The sequence below is a fragment of the Triturus cristatus genome, chromosome 5_2 (genome assembly GCF_964204655.1).
Source record: "Triturus cristatus chromosome 5_2, aTriCri1.1, whole genome shotgun sequence".
Taxonomy (NCBI): domain Eukaryota; kingdom Metazoa; phylum Chordata; class Amphibia; order Caudata; family Salamandridae; genus Triturus; species Triturus cristatus.
Genome location: NC_140588.1, coordinates 989562320 through 989583759, shown reverse-complemented (window position 1 = coordinate 989583759; position 21440 = coordinate 989562320). Strand labels below are relative to the sequence as shown.

The following is a 21440-nucleotide window of genomic DNA, read 5'->3' as shown; positions in this document are numbered from 1 at the left end:
CTGTCACGAAGTTTCTGCTTTCACAGCTATCCCAACGCGAAAGAAAAGGAGAAACGGACCCTCACGGCTCAGGCAGGAAGATTTTATTTCATTAGACTCTCCCTCTGCGACGCGTTTCGAGCACTGAGTGCCCTTGATCACACACAGGGTATTGCATCCGCCATTGTTTTTACCAATTGCATCAGAAATCACGTGACCATCACCAAATAAACATAGTAGAGATACTTCGCTTCTCACATCATGTGTTGTTATGAGGTAGGTGTTATAACATTCTTAGGGTAAAACAAACTTAATTGCACTTGTAAGCTGTTATTTTAAACTGCGTAAAATGCAGTATTGTAAAATACATTTTTACAGTGGATAATATAAATATAATAAATACATAGAAATATCGCTAAGAACATTTTCTGTATAAAAATATATATATTTTTTTTATATAAAAATATAAAACCACTTAAAACTACAATGTAGAGGGAGGAGCCTAGCGCGCAACCAAGATGGCCGCGTAGGTGCGAGGCTCCCGAGGACCTCCGCGACCTCCTACGAATATCCTGACATTATCCTGCCCTGGATGAGGGGACTAGGTTGGTGAACCTGAGCTGAGGTGGCACCCGTTTCCCGCTTCCGAATCGGACCTCGGACACCGGAGTGAGCACCGATTGAAGTGTGCGGCCTTCCCCTCGCCGGACCCCGGATTTGCGCAGTGGGGTGATCCAGGGACAAAGTGAACAACAGCGGCAGGCAGGGCCTGGCGACTCGCGTGCCCCGCACTTTCACTTTCGCACCACCTTGTTGTCTCTGCAGGGTTGGGTCGCGGAGCCCTTGGTGTTGGTGTGGTGTGGCCTTGCTGGGAGACCCTGCCTGCCTGCCGGCTGTGTCCACCCCGCTGCCCCGAGGGGGCCCCCCCGGAGCCTGTGTCTGCTTTCCTGCCCTACACGGCGTGGCTGGTGCGAATGGGAGACTGGCGGCCATGGCCACGAAACAAGATGGAGACCGGGTAAAGACCAAATCGACCCGGCGCGGTGCCGTCCATCAGGCCAACAGTATGGACCGCTATACCCTCCAGAAGGGGTCGTCCGATGGACCGCGCAAGCCCCCTGAGAGTCCTCCTGATACCCCAGACCTGCCCGCAGATTTGACTCTGCGAGATGTTATGGGCGCCATTGCCGAGATGAAGGCCTCGGTGGGCCAGCGGTTTGATACACTGGCGCAGAAGATTGACTCGGTCCTTGTGGATGTTGGCCTGGTGAGGGCCGATCTTTCCAAAACCAATGACCGAGTAGATTCTTTGGCCCACACCGCATCGGGCCTAACGACAGATGTGGCGGCCTTGCAAACGGAGGTGCGCCGGCTTAGTCGGGCGACGGCGCTAATGGATCGGCGCCTGGAGGACTCCGAGAGTCGGGCACGGAGGAACAACATCCGCATTATCGGGGTGCCCGAGGGACGCGAGGAGGCGGCGGCGGATCTTTTTGTGGAGGACCTGATTGCTACCCATCTCCAGCCACGGGGGCTGAGCAAGTTCTTCGCTGTGGAGAGGGCTCGCAGGGTTCCCGGGGGTCGGCCTAATGTCGGAGCCCCTCCGAGACCTCTCATCGCCCGGATTTTCAATTTTCGGGATAGAGACGCTATCCTGCAAACCTCCAGACTGCATGGACCGGTCAAGCTAGACAATATGGAGGTTAATTTCTATCCTGATTTCACTCCAGCGGTCCAGAAGCAGAGACTGAGCTTCCTAGGTGTCAAACGCCGTCTTCGGGACCTAAACCTCAAGTATGCCATGCTTTTCCCGGCCAAGTTGCGTGTGGAGGTGGATGGTCGCACGCATTTCTTTGATCGTCCCGAGGCGGCCGGGGACTGGCTGGATACTCTGCCCGGGGATCGTGATCGGGGGGGCGGGGGGGGGGGGGGCGGGGGGTGACGGCACGCTGGATCAGGACTGAGGGTCTCATAATGGGCCTCACTCTGGACGAAAATGATGCCACTTTTAATTCTGCGTCAGTTTTTTGTAAGTTCCCCTCCTATGGAGGTTGTGTTGGGTCTCTTGGGGGTTCTCCCTCCTCCTCTAGGGGGCTTAGTTAGTCTAACTATATATGGGGCGACAGGCACACTGCACGTTGGGGGGGCTGTTTGGGCTCATGCAGGGGTGCAGGGAGGGGGGAGTTCTGTTGGGGTGGGTGGGTTGGGATGGGGTGTTGTTCGTTCTTACCACAAGGCAAACGTATTATTGTGTTGGTTTTAAGGTGCTCTCCGGGGTACGAATGATGGCTCTTGTATATGATGGGGGGTAGGGAACTAACTTTGTTATCCTGGAATGTGAATGGACTGGGGGACAGGATCAAACGGGGTGTGGTCCTGCAATTTTTGAAGCGAATCTCGCCTGATGTAGTCTTCCTGCAGGAAACGCACCTCATTGGTAACTCCTTCTGCGCCATGAATCGGCGTGGATATCGCCTAGTGGCTCACTCGGGCTTTACGTCCGGCTCACGGGGTGTGGGCATCATGGTGAAGAACTCGCTCCCGTTGGAGATTGATGAGGTGCTCCACGATGATAGGGGACGCTATACGGTCTTGGTGGGAAGACTGGAGGGCAAAGTGGTTGTCTTTGTGTCAATATACATCCCACCGGGGCTGCAGTCGACCACCTTTGCGGACCTTGGGCGCCTTCTCCTTGGCCTTCCGGGGGGGCTTTTGGTTGTGGGGGGGGATTTCAATGCGGTGGTATCTGGATCTTTGGATCGTCACCCCCCTAGAGACCTCCCCCGGGCACAGGCGTGGCTCCCCGGCCTCTTAGATACATTTGGATTAGTGGACTGCTGGCGTTTAAAACACCCCGCGCAGTTACAGTATACTTTCCACTCGGGAGCCCATGGTAGCCTCTCACGACTAGACTATGTCCTTGTCCCGGCGGCCTATGTTGGGAGGGTGGGAGAGGTACGCCATTTGCCACGGGGTATTTCGGACCACTCCCCGCTCCTACTGCACTTTGATGTCTTTCCGAGGGGTGAGGGTAGGGTGGTCCCAATCAATCCTTGGTACCTGCGCGACCCCTCCATTCGCGCTGCATTGATTAAATCCCTTCAGCGATATTTTGATGAGAATGTGGGGTCTGTGCCTTCGGCCATACCGCTATGGGAGGCCTTCAATACAGTACTCCGAGGAGAGGCCCTATCCCTCATTTCCCATGCCCGGAGGCGCGAGCGGGAGGAGGTGACCCGGATGGAGGCTGAAATAGCCGAGTTGGAGGGGAATCTAGAAGGTGGGGTGACGGATGCTGCATTACATGTCCTCCAACTCAAGCAGGCGGCCTACAGGGCCCTCGTCACGGAGGCGGCCAGGGGCCTCAGTAGAGAGCAACAGGGGCGTTTGTATGATGTGGGTGATAAGGCTGGTAAGCTTATAGCGTGGTTAGACAAAAAAGAGAGAGCGAATCGTGTGGTCCCGCAGATTGAGAAAACGGATGGTGTGTGTGTGACCGAGCCAGAAGAAATTGTCTCCTGCTTTGCGGATTATTTCCATGGGGTGTATTCCCCGGTGTCTTCCTGCTCGGAAGAGGATTCCCTCGCCCTGCTCAGTGATATCGCGCTGCCCTCCCTTTCTGGGGAGGACAGGGTGTCGTTGGACGCCGCTCCCACCTCCGACGAGATCGCCCTCGCCATACGCTCGGTCGCTTCCGGCAAGGCCATGGGTCCGAATGGTCTCCCTATCGAGTTGTACAAGTTACGACCGGATACGCTGGCACCCCACCTCCGGGCTATGTTCCTGGCGGCACACTCGGTGGGCTCCCTCCCGCCGGACCAGCGTCTGGCTACAATCGTGGTCATCCACAAGGAGGGGAGACCTCGGAACCGGGTTACATCCTATCGGCCCATCTCGCTGCTGAATGCGGAGCCCAAGATTCTCGCTAAGGTACTGGCCAATCGGCTGGTCGGCGTGGTGGGCGATCTGGTTCATCAGGACCAGTCTGGCTTTATTCCTCATCGCAACACGGCCCTTAATCTGCGGCGTTTGCACGGTGTGCTCGCACGTGCCCCGTTTATACGGGAGCCGGCCATTTTGGCGTCCTTAGACGCCACCATGGCGTTTGACACGCTTGAATGGCCATATATCTGGGCGATGCTTGCGAAGTTTGGATTTGGCCCAGGGTTCATCAGTTGGGTCAAATTGCTGTATTCGGGCCCATTGGCGCAGGTGGTGGTGAACGGAAGAGTATCGGCTCCGTTTGAGCTGGGCCGAGGCACTCGACAGGGCTGCCCCTTATCGCCGCTCCTTTTTGCACTTGCCTTGGAGCCCCTGGCGGAGTGGCTGCGGTGGGAGCCTTCCATCCGTGGTCTCCGCTGGACCCCCGAGTATGAGGACCGTGTATCCTTATACGCTGATGACATCCTCTTCTACCTAGCTTCCCCACGTAATTCACTCATAGTACTAGTTGATGTTCTGCATTCATTCGGTCGTAACTCCGGTCTGGTCATCAACTGGGCTAAATCGTGTGTGTACGTTCTCTCTGGGGAGGCTCCTATCCTCCCGCGGGGCTGTCCGATCCAGGTCGCCCCGCAGGGATTTAGGTACCTGGGTGTCTTCATTACTCTGGACCCGGAGGCTCGGTATGATCGGAACTTGCTTCCCCCCCTCCAGCGTCTGAAAGAGGATGTCGCGCGCTGGCGGCGTTTGCCGCTTTCGCCGCTCGGCCGGGCGGCATTGTTTAAAATGATGTCGTTGCCGCGTTTCCTATACGCGTTACAGAACACGATGGACCTTGTCCCGGCGCGCTACTTCCGAGAAGTGGAGAGTTTGCAGCGCCGCCTGTTCTGGGACGGGAGGCCACGTATTGCCCTGTCTAAGCTGACGCTCCCCTGGTATGATGGGGGGATTGCCCTCCCGGATATTAAACGGTATTATTGGGCCTCCCAGCTAGCCGCAATTAATCAGGGCCTATATGGGCCGGCCTTAAACCCTGCGTTTGAAATGGATAGGACGCTACTTCCAGGTGGTGACTATAATCGAGCGCTCTACTCTAGCGCGCCCGACGCTCGCCTGACGGGCCCCACGCGTGTCATGGTGCAAGTGTGGCACACGGCTAATGCTGCAATGGAGTGGAAGGACCGTTTGACCCGGGCGTCACCACTATACGCATCTGAGCGGTTGGGCTCCTTGTGGACCTCGAAGGGCTTTGAGAAATGGGATTTAATAGGCATCAGCAGAGTGGGGGATCTCTGGACGAGGGGAGGATTTAAAACGTTCGAGATGCTGCAGACGGAATTTCAGTTGCAGGGCAGCGAGTACTTTCGGTACTTGCAGGTCCGGCATGCGCTGGGCTCCGTCTTTCCGGACGTCGCCTCCATCCCGGAGTGCTCCCCCCTGGAGGATAGAGTGCTGGACGGACACGTCCCTGACAGCACGATCTCACTGATCTATAAAAAACTAATCAACGATCGCTCAGACTTGCTGACTGCCCTTCGTGAGGCTTGGGTAGCCGATGGGCTGGAGCTGGACGACGAGGACTGGATCTCCGCGGTGGCCTCCCCGAAAGAGGTGGCCATACCGGCTCGCCTTCGTTTCGTCCAGCTCAAGATACTCCACAGGGTCTATATGACGGGGCCAAAGCTCCTGCGTATGGGCTATGCTGAGGACGGTTTGTGTAAGCGTGGGTGTGGTGCGCTGGGGACCTTTTTGCATATCCTTTGGGAGTGCCCGCAGGTGGAGGGATTCTGGCGAGGTGTGCATGAGGTGCTGCGAGTGGTCACGCATGTGGCGCTGTTGCCCGAAGCGAGGAGATGCCTGTTGAATGTGTGGGAGCCTACCGACTACTCGGTGCCGCAGACGTGGTGGGTGACTCTGGGATATATGGTTGCCAAGCGTGATATTGCCCAGCTGTGGGGATCCCAGAGCACCCCGACAGTCTCGGCCTGGAAGGAGCATATGGACTGGTGCATGTTTCGGGAAAAGGTGGTGTATGTGGCGAGAGGTAAGCCTGCGACATGGGTGAAAGTGTGGGGCCCCTGGAACGCCTACCGCGGGGGAATCTGTGCTCCACCCCTACTGCCTGATCCATCGCCGGCCCCGTCCCCTTAGCCAACTCATCCCCCCGGTACCTGGGCATCGGGTGCCCCCAATCCTAGTTCTGATCTCTCCCCCCCTCTTGAGACTCCTATAGATGGCTAGATTCCCCCTCTAGGGGAGCACGTGTTGCTATTTCGATTGAGGATTGCCTTGTGGGTTTGTTTGTGTTTGCTGTGCTTTAAATTTAAAATGGAACCGTAGGATGGGGTCTGCATAATGTGACACGCAACGATGTTATCTCCTGTAAATGCTCGGCAGCGGCACCATGTGTTTTACAAATGTATACCGTATGCTCCTTATATTGCTAGCGGCCGGCCGGAAGGTTGTAGGCCCATACTTGTACAATTTTTTTTGAGTCCTGTAATAAACGGTTTAAAAAAAAAAAAAAAAACGAAAAAAAAAAACCTACAATGTAGGGCATAGTCACTTGTAAACATTCTTAATATATATGTAAACAAATCATTTGTGCAAAATAGATCAAATGTGCAAAAATTCGCAAATTATGTAACTGCCCCTTTCACATTCTTTGTGCATCAGTTTGTTTCCTTCTCAAATGAAATTTTATATCGGCATTAATGTGTGACACCTTTAACCTCATAGATCAATCTGTTGTAGCGAGATCAACTTCCTAGTTTTATATTTGTGTTTGCTTCTTCTGACCAATCTCAAAAACTGTGGGGTATTGTATGTGTAATCGAAAAACTTTATTGATACACATCCCTCACCATTTTGATACCAACTACCCTCTCCATGCAGAAACAAGCAAAATAAAAAAGAAGAGAAATATATATGTATTGTGACTATTTATGAAATAACTAATCATACAAAGTGAAAAAAGATTGTTTTTATAAAGGGAAAAGACTAATATAATATCAGGAATTCCAAAGCTTCCAAAAAAATACTCGGAAACAGAAATGAAAATAGTGAAATAAAAAGCACTTTTTCTTTAAACTTGCATAATCTAATCCTCTGAAAATTCATCCATTCATCTTAGGTAGCTACATCAGTATTCTGTTTTTTGTATAGTTTATAAAAAATTATACATATCTTCAGTAGTGTTTAGCCCATTTGGATTTTTGCTGTCCAGTTCTAATATCATGCGTGTTTCTAACTTCCTTAGAAGTTTTTCTCTGTTGCCTCCCCTTCGTAAGGGACCTGCTGCATTAATGACATAGTATGATAGACAGTTCAAATCATTGTTGTGGACTGACTTGAAATGTCTGGCGACTGGGTATGCACCATCGTTATTTACAATGGCTCTGAGATGCTGCAAGATTCTGACGTGTACCTGCAGCTTGGTGCTACCCACATAGCGTAAGCCACAAGTACACGTCAGAACATATACAGCATACTCCGTCTTACATCCATAACTACCCTTAATCGCAACCGGAGCATCAGAGAAGGGAGTTGTGTAGTGTGTAGTATTAGTGCCAAATTTACAGGCGCGGCATGATGGGCATTTAAAAAAACCTGTTTTGGGTTTCAGCCATGTAGTTACCATATTGAGTTCTGGACTTGTTTTTACCAACTCAGTTCTCATAGATCGGGATTTTCTATATGTAATAGTAGGTAATTCAGGTAATCTACTGCCCAGAACCCCATCTGTAAGAATAATGGGCCAGTTCTTTTTGATGATTGCTTTTACTCTTCTTTCTTGTTTACTGAATGTGGTGATGAAACGTGGACATTCATCATCATTGTTAGCAATAGGTTCTTTGGGGGCTAGTAGTGATTCTCTAGATCTTTCATCTGTCTTTTTGAGTGCTCTCTTAAGGGTGGAATCACTGTATCCTCTTTCTCTTAATCGCCATATCATGTCTTCTGAGCATTTTGTATATTCCTGTTGGGAACTACAGAAACGTTTCAGTCTTAGTAGTTCACCAAATGGGATACTTTCAATGAGGTGTTTGGGATGTTTGCTGCTCGCATGGAGTATACTATTGCCAGCAGTCGGTTTTCTAAACAATGTGGTTTCCAATGTACAGTTACTAATTGATACTTGTACATCTAAGAAATCTACTCTGTTTCTACTAATGTTAGAAGTAAATTTAAGATTGCTAGAGTTGTTATTGATTGTCCTAACAAATTATTGTGCACTTACTTCATCTCCATCCCATACACAAAAAACGTCATCGATAAATCTAAGCCAGTGATGGACATGGTCTATGTTAGGTATTTTCCTTAGGACCTGTTCCTCCCACCAGCCAACATGCAAGCATGCATAGCTGGGGGAGAAACAGGACCCCATAGCCACGCCCCTTTCTTGTTTCCAAATGGTTTTGTCAAACATAAAGAAATTGTTGTTAAGACACCAGGCAATCAGTTTGCATATCATTTCATTATGACTAAGATATTAAACTGGTCTTGTGTTGAGAAAGTGACTGATGGCTTTATATATTCACTGAAAAAACCATAGGTTTTAGGGAAAGTTATAGTTAGTTGGACATTTCACTCGTACAAAACCAGAGAAATTCCCCCGTTATAGTTAGTTCAGCTAACTATAACTCGCGCCCCCGCAATGCACTGCTGATGACGTCACATATTACATCACTCATGACATGGTTGGTCAGTGACATCACTGATGACATCTCAAATGACATCACTGAAACCTGTTTTTTTCTATGAATTTCCAAGGTTTATTAAATGCTAATTTCTAACCATAACGTCCCTGAAACCTATTTTTTTTTTGTGAATTGCTAAGGTTTTTAAATGCTAATTACTAAATATAACGTCCCTGAAACCCATGGTTTTTCAGTAAATTTCTAAGGTTTATTTAAATGCTGATTACTAACTATAAAGTCCGTGAAACCTCAGTTTTTTAAATGAATTTCAAAAGTTTTAAAATGCTAATTTCGAACTATAAGGTAGTAGTCGTGTTTGCAGAGTGGTGCAGAAAGGGGCCTGGGCCTCCGACCAGCACTCAGGAATTCTGCTGCATTGGACTTACAGGCCCACGAGCCCCCCAGCCTCATATAAATTGAATCCCCGGGGAGGTGGAGGTCCCTTGGGCATCGTGAGGGGGGGAGGAGCCCAACACACATTTTTTTTCTCAAGCCCCGCGCATAATTAATAAAGCCCCGGGAAAGTGGTGGTCCCCAGGGTTGCTGGAGCCCGCGTGGCCCCGCATATATTTTGCACATTGCCCCCAGGACCTGGCTCACCCAGGGGCTCATTAAAACTAAGCGCGGGAGCCACACTTTGTTTTTTTTTTTTAATGCGTTTTTGGGCAATGGGGGTACGTGTGGGACCCCCTGAGCATGTCTAGGGGGTCAGGGTGTTTCTACCCTGTCCCGTTTTCTTTCTTGTTTTAACAATTTTTCTTGTGACTCGGTTCTAACGAGTCACCAGATGGCTGCCAACTCTTCTTGGTTTGAAGTGTTGGCAGCCAATCAGAATGAAGCTCATGACCGGGAGGGTTCGCGGATCCACCGCAGTCACCAGATATCTATATTTTTTATTTTTAGATTTCTAAGGAACTACTGAACGGATTTACATCATTTAAAGCAAAGAGTGCACTCTGGACCAAGAGCTACCTCTCTGCCAAATATGGTGTAATTCCGTTCAGCAGTTCCTGTGGAAATTATCATGGAGAAAATGCGTTTTGGGACCCCCCTTTTTTCTCGGTGCCCGCTTGACGAATCACCCCGAAACTTTCAAGACAGGAGCTGACCGGAGCGCCCAATTAGTTTCGCGAAGATTCGTCAAACGCCACCAAAGATATTGGCAAATCAAAAAACGCTTTTGCTATGGAATCTAGGACCTAACTATAACTACCTACTGACGACCGCCAGTAGGTAATATATATGTGTGTATACACACACATTTTTATGCAAACACAGACGGATATTAAAGTCATAACAGAGAAAATAATTACTATTATTTATGCCTCATGCAGGGACCTTTGTAAAGCTGGTCTACAATTTCCAAACACTTTGTTAGCTCCTTGAAATGTTTCGAATTTTCCAGTAAACTAAGATGCTAGACAATTGTTTCAAGGTGTTGATGGGCAAACATTATATGTCATGCAATAAAATCAACTTATATAAATACATTCTTAAATACGCAGATCCTTACCTAGGGTTGATCGGTTTCTGGTGACCAGCCAGCAATGATAGCCAAACAGAAACAACAAACTGACGAAAAACATGACGGACACAAAGAGAAGGAATAGAATGTGGAACTTCGATCGACTGTTTTCCAGGGTCCCCTGAAAAAGAAGAATAAGCACCTTATGAGAAATACAGTACAAGAGGATATAAGCCAAATATGTGCATCGGTGATATCACCAGGCTCAGACTTCTCTCAGAAGGGACCAACAAATTGGGTCTCAAGAATCTGCCTCCATTAACACACCCTCAGAATGTACCCTCTTCTCCATGCGGAGATTCCCCAGGTACATAAGGTTCTCCTTCAGCAGGTAATAGAAAATGTACACCCATCATCAGAAGCAAAAAGTAAAATTTGTTGTTCCAATGAATAGCTACGGATAGTTGTCTTTCAATTTTCTACAGCTACATTTCTGGATGCAATAATGCTCCCCATGCACCAACTTTCTCTTACTGGGTGAAACCTTTGTCAGTTTAGAATTGTTTTGGTAAATATTTTGATTTACATTTTTGAGCACTTCCTGGCAACATGACCCATCATCGTTCCCTTATTAAGAAAATTAACATTACCCTATATGTGTCTTTTTACCCTTTATATTTATTACCCTTTATATTGAATATCCTAATGCTCTTTCTAGGAGTGGACAGCCTGCATGCCCAGATGATAGTGCGAATCAGGGAAGAAGTGAAGTAGCAGCTATGTTTGAATAGCACACACTAACCACCAAATGAGAGATATTCTCTGGGTTGCTAGGATGGTTAAATACTATGTAATTGGCGCTCTTGATGTTAGTAACAAATTCAAGCTTTGCAAGTGTTTTTTCAACATTTTCAATCGCTGAATTTTATTATTTGAATTTTATTTTTACCTTCTACGTTATAAGATTTCCGAGGTCTTTTTGTGATTGCTGTGCCATATTAGTTTCTCATTTCTGATCTGTATACCATAGGGGGAATTTTTATATTTGTCTGCAGAGTTTTTTGAAGGGCACTGAAGCTTGAGTGTACTGGCATTGGTTGAACTGTACAAATAATAAACAAACAATGAACATATATTTTTGGACTAATACTAAACAAATTACTTTGACCAAACTAATTTATGACACATGAATATAAACAACACTAACAACCTTACTTCTTAGCTTATACTGAGAGTTATTTTCAAAAGTACAAATGTAACGAAGTTTATGTTGATGATTGGAAATACAAAAGGCATGTGACAGGATTTTAGGTAAATGTTAAAGTTGGCTGGCAAACAAGACTGTGGGAATGAATCAGAAAGGTTGTTGAAAAGTTTGGGGACCAAGAAAGAAAAAGCTGGAAAATTAGTTGGAATGCTACGGCAGGGGACAAAAACAGCACAGGCTTCCATTATGTAAAACTTGAGTGGTGATAGTGAAGAAAGAAACTAAAAAGGCATAGAGAAAACACAAGTGTAGAGCATTGTCAGTGAATTGAAGACATTTCTTAAGTTTGGTAATACTCCTGTGAAAAGCTAATTGCAGATTCCTCAACTTAAAATATTCTCCAGACACCAGAGTGGGTCTGGACAACATTTTGCAGCAGTGCTGCACCACACTACTTGGTTGCATAGTGTGGTTACCCATGCACGCTGATATCAGTTTACTATGATTAGTTTTTCATGAACAATTGTTGGTAACAGTGAGCTTATTACTAATGAACAAGTTACTTACCTTCGGTAACATCTTAATTGGTAGGGATTCTATCTAGCCACAGATTCCTTAACTTACAATATTCAAATAGGGCCTCACATTGGTTCTGGATATTTTTTGTGAGCAGTACCCCTGCATGCCGGTTGGTGGCGTTGTTCGCCTCCATGTTGCGTCGTGGCCATCATCTCTGCCGGAAGTGACGTGGGCAGTGCCTATATACTAGCCACTTTGGCGTGCCAACATTAGTTCCTTTTCATGACTCTCCACACCAGAAGCACAGAGTCTTGAATAGCACTTCCCACTGATGCGTAAAACTAGGGCTCTTAAAAGTGAAACAGCCCTTTACTCCGAAATCCTTTCGCAGAACGGGGAGGTTGGGTGAGTCGGTAATGAATCTACGGCTTGATAGATCCTCTACTAGAGAAGGCGTCACCAAAGGTAAGTAACTTCTTCATCTGATAGAGACTTCTACCCACAGATTCCTTACCTCAGGTTAGATATCCAAGCAAAACCTTCCAGAGGTGGGGCTGTGACATAGATTAGACTAGAAAATCCTGTACGAATGAGAGGGCAAAATGCCTATCTTGCCGGACCAAACTGTCCAGGCAGTAATGCTTCGTAAACGTGTGCAGGCAGGTCCTCATGACTGCCTGATAGATATCCAAGAAAGGTACTCCATGAGCTAACGCAGTGGCCACAGTCTTGGTTCCGGTAGAATAAGCTCGCAAACCCTCACAAGGTTGCTTTTTGGCCAGTGAATAGCAGATCTTGATGCAGAGCACTATCCATCTAGAGATGGTTAATTTCTGCACTGCCTTTCCTTTTTTGGCTCTAATGTACCTCACAAGGAGTTGATCATCCACACAGACCTCTTTTGTGTTGGCCAAGGTTGACTGACAAAACTCTTTTTGGATCCAGCCGATGGAGTCTTTACTCTTCTTTAGAGGCGTGAGGCAGAGCGTAAAAGGTAGGCAAAGTGATGGACTGGCCTACATGAAAGAAGTAACCACCTTCTGTGGGAAAAATGCTCTAGTGTGAAGGACCAGTTTGTCTGGGTAGATGGTAAGATACAGAGGCTGTGATGACAGTGCCTGTAGCTCACCGACCGGCCGTATAGATGTTATTGCCACAAGGAAGACTGCTTTTATGGTAAGTGGCCTGACAGAGCAATTGTGTAGCAGCTCGAAGGGAACACACATCAAGAATGGGAGAACTAAGTTGAGGTTCCACTGTGACATTATAAAAGGAGCTGGTGGAAACATATGTTGAAGACTTTTGAGCAACCTATTCACAATAGGGGGCTTGAAAAGGGATGGCTTATCTGGCAACTGCAGAAATGCCGTTATGGCAAACTGATAACCTTTCAATGGGCCTTTAGGAGAGCCCTGATGGATTAGGATAAGAATAAACAAAAGATCTTGGGAAAGGGATGCCGATAGAGGGTCATCTTGTTTATCTGTACACACGTCACAAACGTTGTTGAACGGCAGGCATATACCATCTTGTTTATCTGTACACCATGTCACAAACGTTCTCTAACGGCAGGCATATACCATCTTGGTGGAGGGCCTAGATAACACTGCAGACTTCAGGCAGAAGGTCGAAAGCTGTCAACTGTTGCCACTTAATCTCCACGAATGAATGCAAAGCATTTTCTGGTTCCGATGCAGAACCCTGCCTTGTTGCTGTGACAGAAGATCCTCCCAATGAGGCAGGCTGATCAGAGGATCCGTGCTCATGCTCAACAGCTTGGCATACCAGACTCTCCATGCCCAATCTGGAGCCACAAGAATGACATTGGTCTGGTCATTCCTGATCTTCTTAATAACTTTGTATTGGTGGAAAGGCGTACAAGAAGCCTGAGCTCCATTGGAGATGAAAAGCGTCTCTGAGCATCCTTGGAAACTCCAGCATGCAGAACGGCTGGCATTGCGCTGACATGTGGCTAAAAGATCCAACCAAGGCTCTCCCCATTCTTGGAAGAGACCATGTGCCACCTTTGGATAGAGACGCCATTCAATCCGAAAGTCTTTGACGGCTGAGTTTGTCCGTCATGGAATTCAGAGAACCCTCCGGATGTTGAACCACCCTGCCAAGTCAGAGCGATTCCACTGAGGGGGGAGCGAGCCATCCTCCTCCCGCGTTGTCTGCCTTTGCGCCAAAAAGGCAACGGCCATCAAAGGGCATGTCCATGAGTGTGGATTGGACATCCCCTGAGAACCCAGTAGAACGTAACCAGGCATAGCGCTGAAGGGCTACTGACGTGGCAATCGTTCTGCCAAGTGCGTCGGCAGTACCCAGTCCACAGCGGATGGTAAACTTCGTTGCGTCTCTCCCTTCAGCAACCGCTCGAGAGAGCACGGCCCGCGCCTCCTCCAGACATTGAGGCAGCACTTGTGCAACCGTGTCCCACACGGAGTGGGAATAACAGCCCAATAGACATGCGGTGTTTACCGACCACAGTCCCAAGCTGGAGGAAGAAAACATCTTCTTCCCAAGATGATCCAGCTTTTTGGATTCCCTTTCCGGGGGTGCGGTAGGGAATGCGCCCTTGGACGTAGATGCTTGGACTACCAAGCTCTCAGGGGTGCGGTGTTGGGAAAGGAAGGTGGGGGTCTGCCGGGCAGTGGCGTCGGGGAATTATCCCGTCCACAGGAGCCCCTGTGTTGGGCCTGGACCAAGTGCCCAAAAGGATGTCCGTCAGGGCTTCATTAAACGGCACAGGGGCTCCGAAGAGCTTGCTGCCGGTTGAAGCACCTCTGTCAGGAGGTTAGTCCTGACTGCCACCGTAGGTAGCTGGAGGTGGAGAGCCCGGCCGCCCTACGCAACACCACTGCATATGATGCTCCCTCCTCCGTAGCCACGGTAGGAGGAGACAACATGCCAAGGTCTGGTGAGGTATTCAAACCACTGGCATCCCCCAGTTCCTCTCTCCAGTCCTGCTCACACTATCTTGTCTGTCAAAGGGTCTCCAGACCCCTCCCAGTTCTCCTCACCCTCTTCTGGTTGCCAATCTGGTCTCAAAGAGCCAGGGTAGAACAGGGGTACCAAAGTACCTGTTGGCGCGGGACCCGGCGTAGGTAGACGCTGGCCCAGCTCCGTGTCTACCTCTAGGTGAAGGCCGGGGTCGACGTCGGCTGGGGACACAGCTGATGCCAGTTGCGGACTTGGTGCCGGTGGAATCTGTGCCGGGGGAGGTGTTACGAGGCCTGGATCCAAGGGGACCCTGCAGCGCCGAGGCCAAAGCCGCCGACACCGAAAGCCCAGGGCCCACAGCCGTCTCCGTGGAGCCTGAAGGTGCGCCAGCAGAGTTAACCTGCCCAAAGATGGCATGCATCGCTTTGTAGAAACTCTGAAGCTGGGCAGGGGTCACACCAGGTCCCAGGAAGGGAGGAAAACCCAGAGTCGACCCAGCAGTCTCCGCACACGGAGCCGTGGGAGGGGCACCACCCCCATCTCTCGTCGCGTCGGACGGGGAGAAGTCGAAGAGCGACGATGCTTCTTCGACTTCTTTTTGTGCTTCGACTTACCTGACCCCGAGTGCGAAGACTTCAACGAAGAGTGGTGGTGGTGGCTCCGCGACCAGTCCCTCGACCACCTCCGCGACCGGGACGTCGAGCGGCTCGGAGCCGACTGCCGGGCGTCGAGTAGCTTTCGGGACCGCTCCCGCAAAGACTTCAGGCCATCATCTGGCAGTCGGTGCACGACTTGGGGTCATGGTCACACTCCAGGCAGTACAAGCACACGCGGTGAGGACCCGTCACTGACAGGAGTCGGATACAGAAACCGCAAGCCTTAAAGCCGGGCACCCATCGTGCACCAGGAGTCGAAGGACTCTAACTACAACGAAGTTGAGAAAACAGTTCAGTCAAAATCTGTGCTTGCTGGTGCGGTAAAAGAAAGAACTGACGTCAGCGCGGGAGGGTGGCGTCTATGTAGCTACCGCAACGTCATTCCAGCGACCATGACGCCGAACACGGAGTCGACCGAAGCCACCTTCCAACGCGCAGGGGTACTGCTGATAAAAAACTTTCCGAATCCAGTCTGATGCCTGGGGGTAATTCTAAGGTAAGGAATCTATAACTAAGTGTTTCTTTCAGATATCCAATTTGTTGTAATTTCATAAAATTGCTTTCTAAAATAAGATCCACACTCCATATTCTATGAGCTGTACAAAGTGAAACAAAACAAGTATGTCCAAGATAATCAGTAGATTGTTGACAGCAGAGGTGCTTGGTCAAAAGAGTCACAGGCAGTCCTAAAAGGAGATTGGGATATCCCAGGTGGTGAGGATCAGATCAGAGAGAGAAAACCAGCTTTAGCCATACACCTATACGACTAGAAGCAGCATCTTTTTCATGTTACTGTGGAACAATAGGTTTCCCTAAAACCTGCGTTCCTCAACTTAAGCCATGCTAGGCTTGAGTTGCCCTCATTCTTTCTGCTAAATCAAACAGGGATTTGTGAAGGTGTGACTTACTGAATTGCAGGCTTTTTTAAGAAGTTATCTGTGTCCAGCAAGAAATGCCCTTAATTGCAACTAACAAGAAAAATAATCATTAAACATTACTCGCAAATTATCTTCTTTGAAAGTTTGTATTTTATGCTACTTTCTGTGGCGGACTAATGTAATTTGAACATAACCTGTGTCCAAGCTATAACAATATACAAAGACAGTCTCTTAGTGTTATTTGAAAGAAATGGAGGCTTCTGTATATGTTGGCAAGCTTGGAAGCTAAAGGACTTGAAAATATGCATGGTATGTGGTTGGACTCAATCATTCTCCTTCCTACCCACAGAGTTGCATCCCTATTTATCGGAGTTTGGCACATGGAAAGAAAAGGATTGAGGAAGCCAGTGGCAGAACCACAAATTATAAAGAAAAAGAGAGAAGTAGAAAATGATTGATGGCCATGAGTCTACCTGGAGGATACACTACCAGTTCAAAGCTGGAGTTTGGAATTTTATGCATAGGGAGTAGGATGTGGTAGGGGAGGAATGCAAAGAGGATTGTGAGAAATCTGTGCTGCGAAGGATGTGCAAGCCTAGTTGAAATGGAGTTGTGATGTATGTTGTTGTTCTCAGTTATTTAACCCCTTCGACGCGGCAGGAATTCCGCCGCGGCGCTGGGGGGGGTTTGGGGGCAGTTGCGGTGGCGCTGTGCTCGTGACGGACCACTCCGTCACGAGCCGCGGTTGAGCTGTGCTTATGACGGAGTGGTTCCGTCATGAGCGGGGAAGGGGTTAAAGAGAGGCAGATATTTATGTATTGTTGGTTATGATGAGCTGGAGCACAGAACACTTTTAGACGTTGGATTCTTTTATGAATTTGTATCAAAGAAGTGCATTTTTTATTTGAAATGGCATCTGTTTGTATCCTATTGACTGCATGTTAGTTTATTTGAAACATGGACTAGCGTGCACTGTTGCTTCCAAGAACATATGGTTTGTACTGTGTTACACATTTTTGTTAGATTTCCTCGATACTGGTTGGTTAATATGAAGGGCAAAATGCAGTCAATAATCACTTAAGTATCTTTCATAAAATCTGTACAAAAGCTAGAAAAATATACGGTTTAGAAACAAACATGATGAAGATTTAAAAAATAAACTTCATCTAAATGTAATACTTACCACCCAAAAGAGCAGGAAATATTTAAACACGGTTGAAGCAATATAGGTGCAATATAGCAAGGAATAGCCCAAGAACAACAGGAAAAACTTGTAGTTTGAAAATCCAACACAGTTGTTCACCCTGAAAAACAAACACAAATTCTGAACCGATGTGAAGAGTGAGTTGCCGGGAGATACATGCCACAAAGTGCACCTATACAGTGAGGGCGCACTCTTAAACACTCTCAAAAACATGATTGTCACAGAATGATAGAGTCTGAAGACAAATGTAAACATCAAACATAAACATCAGAAAATAAATAGAAACCCCCCAAAAAGAAGCAAAAGCAATGTAAAAATAAAATAATTAATACAAATGACATTGAAACTAACAATAACATAGAACATACACAACAATTTTTCACTGAGTTTAGCTATCCTGTACATTGTGAGATTGTTGTTACTTTTGATAAGGTGCCAAGAGTGCCAGTGATCTTGGAGGGCAGTGGTCAAATATTAGAAACCCTACTGTTGGTGCCTCCTGCTTATTTACCCCAAATATCCAATTTACAAAGGCAGAGGAACATTGCTAATCAGGTCTAGGGAAAGCCACAGCTGGAGGTTGAGCCTAAATTTACAATTAAAACAGTATTAACACAAAACTATTACATACTTCTAGTCTGAGTGTATGCAAGTTGGATGCAGGCTACATGGAACACATGAGAATCCTTTGGTTCACACGTCTGGCATGGGGCTAAATTGCCTATCCCATTATGAACTATTCTAGGCAGTAGTGAAACATCTCTGATGGTTGCTAGGAGGAAGTGTGATGTGATTAAGAAATTTATATTTAGTTTCTATGTAGTTTCTACACACAGTAGACATTTAAAGGTTATTCCTGGGGGCAGGAGCTAATTCAAAAACATACATTTAAGGAGGGGGAACAACATCCTCAAGTTTTAGATATGTGGGTCTGTGGGTGGTTAGTATTTTACAATGATCATCTCACTTGTTTGTGGAGGACCAAAAGGTAAACATGAGTAAAGCACACTGTGAGCAGCCATCTGGATACAGTCTTGTATCTGCAGATCACATGGTTGCCTTCTATCGTTCAAGAACTGCACTGCAGTGAGGACCACCATAGGTATCTAGGTCTTCTAAGGGTGTCAGTTTATGAGTAGGGCAAGATCCAAGGAGTGATCATAGTGTAGTTCAACAATGATGATGCCAGTTAAAAGAACTATATCTCAGCATTGCATGAGGACTCTTGAAGGAGACTAGCACAATATGAAGAAAAGAGAAAACCAACATTGAAGCAACAAGCGTATAAGTAGAGACGGAATTGTGTTCATACCTATACCCTGAGCTGGAGACAGCATCGCATAATTTACATTGGAATATTGTTTCACTGAGTTAAGGTGAGGAATTCTGACTCTTCAAAGTGATGGACTGGGAGTCAAATTTTGAGGCTGAGGCTATATTGAGTGCAAAACAATTAAAAATTGAATTGAAAGGGGCCAGGCTGACTGCAGGAGGCTGCATAGCACTGGAACGCTTTTCTCCAATGTTTTACTTTTAAAGCACAGCATCTGCACCTCAAGCTGGATCTGGAAAATAGCACAAGGCTTTTCAAAGCTTCTGTGTTCTATTTATGTGGAGGAGACTCCAAGTGGTCTAAGGAAAGAAGCCAAAACAAGAAGGCAGGAGAAAAGTCCTTGGATTGCACACAGGATTTTATGTCAAGACAAGAGGCTAGCATTATGCACAAACGTTTATTTACTCATGAGCAGCAAACCATTAACCCGTTGTGTGCTCATGACGAGCCCAGCTCATCATGAGGCACAGTGGAGCTGTGCTCATGACGAGCTGGGCTCTTCATAACGGTCACGCTCCGCCCACGCGCGATTGATTCCCCGCCTGTGCGGGAGAATCAATCAGTGGGCAGAGTCGTGACGAGCTCAGCTCGTCATGAGCACAGCTCCCCTGTGCCTCATGACGAGCTGGGCTCGTCACGAGCACAGCGCCGCCGCCGCCCCCCCCCACGCCGCGGGGGAATTACCCGCGCGGCGAAGGAGTTAAACACTTCCAAATAAAACTTCAAAAACATGAACATGAAAAATAAAATGTTCAGTCCCATATATGCTGGTTTACCTCCATCTTCCTCCTCTTTTGTTTGCTGCTTTTGAGCAGATAAGTATATTGATGTTTTATTTTTGAATTCTTTGAGTGAAGAGAAAGTTTATTGGGATGTTTTGCTGTAAGGGTAGACGGTTTACATTACCCAAGTTATGGGTATGATATTTAATAAGGTTTTTTCCCAAATTTTTAATTTGATTAGAGTGTATTTGTAATGTTAGGCACGCGGAGTTCAAAAAAGTATATTTATTTTGATATTTGCTGGGTTTTTGATAATACATGTGGAGGTAAGTGTTATTTTTAAACTGGGTTTAAGTAAGTTGTTAGGAAACAGATGTTTACCTTAGGTTGTGAGCGCGAGGAATGTGTATTTCTCATCCTTACACTTGGGGCCATTGAGGAAAGACTGTGCTGCTGATGCGCGAGGTGTCTGGCGCATCTGAGCCTCTCGAACTGAAGGAACGCGCGTATAGGGAGCGGAACTATTCTCAATCATAAGAGAAGCTTGCACACTGTGTACGAGCGTCTCTCTATAGGAGATTGAGCACATTCTGCAGCCACAGCTTTGGTAGGCCTTGTTTAAGAACTTCGGGACATTTTTTAAAGGAATTAGTCTTGCGAGGTCCGTTGCTTAGCAACGATAAACTCAAGACTATGGGGCTTGGCAAAATCGGCAGTTGTTGCCATTTTGATACCATTTGAGGAGAGGCTGTGATTAAGAAGGTGGTTTTTGGACATAATTGATATAGATATTACAAAATAATAATTTTGGAAGGGTTATTTGATTTTTATAACCTCTGAGGGACAAGGTGCGAGGAAAAGGTATGGAGTCACAAGATAGTGAAGTGAATCAAGAGAGCATAATAAGGGGTTGGGCAGTGTTCTTGGATTACAAAAAGAGAGATATAGTCCGTGTTGAGGACGATGAGTATTTCTTAGTCTCAGAAGAGGATGAGTTGTGCAGAGGGCCAGGAGGTAAATGTGCAGGGAAAAGGAAGCATGAGAAGATGACTTCAAGTAAGAAGGGAATCCAAGACGGCTCTGATGGAGAGGGTGCCAGTTACGGCATGCAGGAGGGACAGTCAAGCACTGTAAGTGAGGTATCATCAGGTATGATGGCGGTAAAAGAAGGATCATCCATTTGGGATGAGCATGTGTTGGATCTGGACTACAATGACAAATTTGATGAGGAAGTTAGGGATAATTCAGGATTGAGGTTAAAGAGGATAAAGATGGTAACCTATCCTATTGGGGTAAATCCTTTTGATCCCTGTGATATTTGACAACCCATGGAAAGGATTGGTGGCCTTTGGAGCACATGTCTGAGTATATTCAACACTGGATTTAAAGACCATTGGAGATGGATGAGCTTAATGTGATGAAGGCAGAGTGTTCTCGGCTGGTCATAGATGATAAAGTCACAATGACCCTGAATTTGGATCCGGAAATGATTACTTATTTGTTCAAGTTAGGGCAGGATCCAAGGAAAGGTTAGGAAAACTCACTCAAACATTGTCAGGTCAAGCTCCTACATGTTTTAGGTCCCTTAGCAAGGATGTTCGAATTGGTAGAAGATGTTTTTCTTAAAGGAAAGGATCTGAATATTTCGTTGTTTAGAGACCGGTGCCAACGAGCTATATGTTTTTTACGGCAACGCTAATGTGGGCCTAGCAGCTGAGCAATGAAAGACTGTTTTGATGCACATTAATCCTAAATTGGCTGATCTGGCCAATAGAAAGTGAGGACACCTAAGGACTTTTATTTGGCGACGGAATGGTGCAGTCCACGGGGAAATACATGCAAACGTTCACCAGGTTGGATAAGGTGCAGTTCAATATGAACAGAGTTTTTAG

At 47.1% G+C, this 21440-nt stretch overlaps 1 protein-coding gene across 2 annotated transcripts in view; it reads right to left on the bottom strand.

Annotated features, from left to right (window-relative positions):
- ZDHHC15 (zDHHC palmitoyltransferase 15) overlaps positions 1-21440 on the bottom strand; it is a 189775-nt gene that overhangs the window by 90642 nt on the left and 77693 nt on the right. For both annotated transcript variants that reach the window (XM_085608240.1, XM_085608241.1), the window contains 2 exons: positions 17473-17593; positions 10135-10267 (listed from right to left, as the gene is read on the bottom strand). In XM_085608240.1, coding sequence (XP_085464366.1) covers positions 10135-10267; positions 17473-17593 — 254 coding nt within the window. The remainder of the gene's footprint in view (positions 1-10134; positions 10268-17472; positions 17594-21440) is intronic.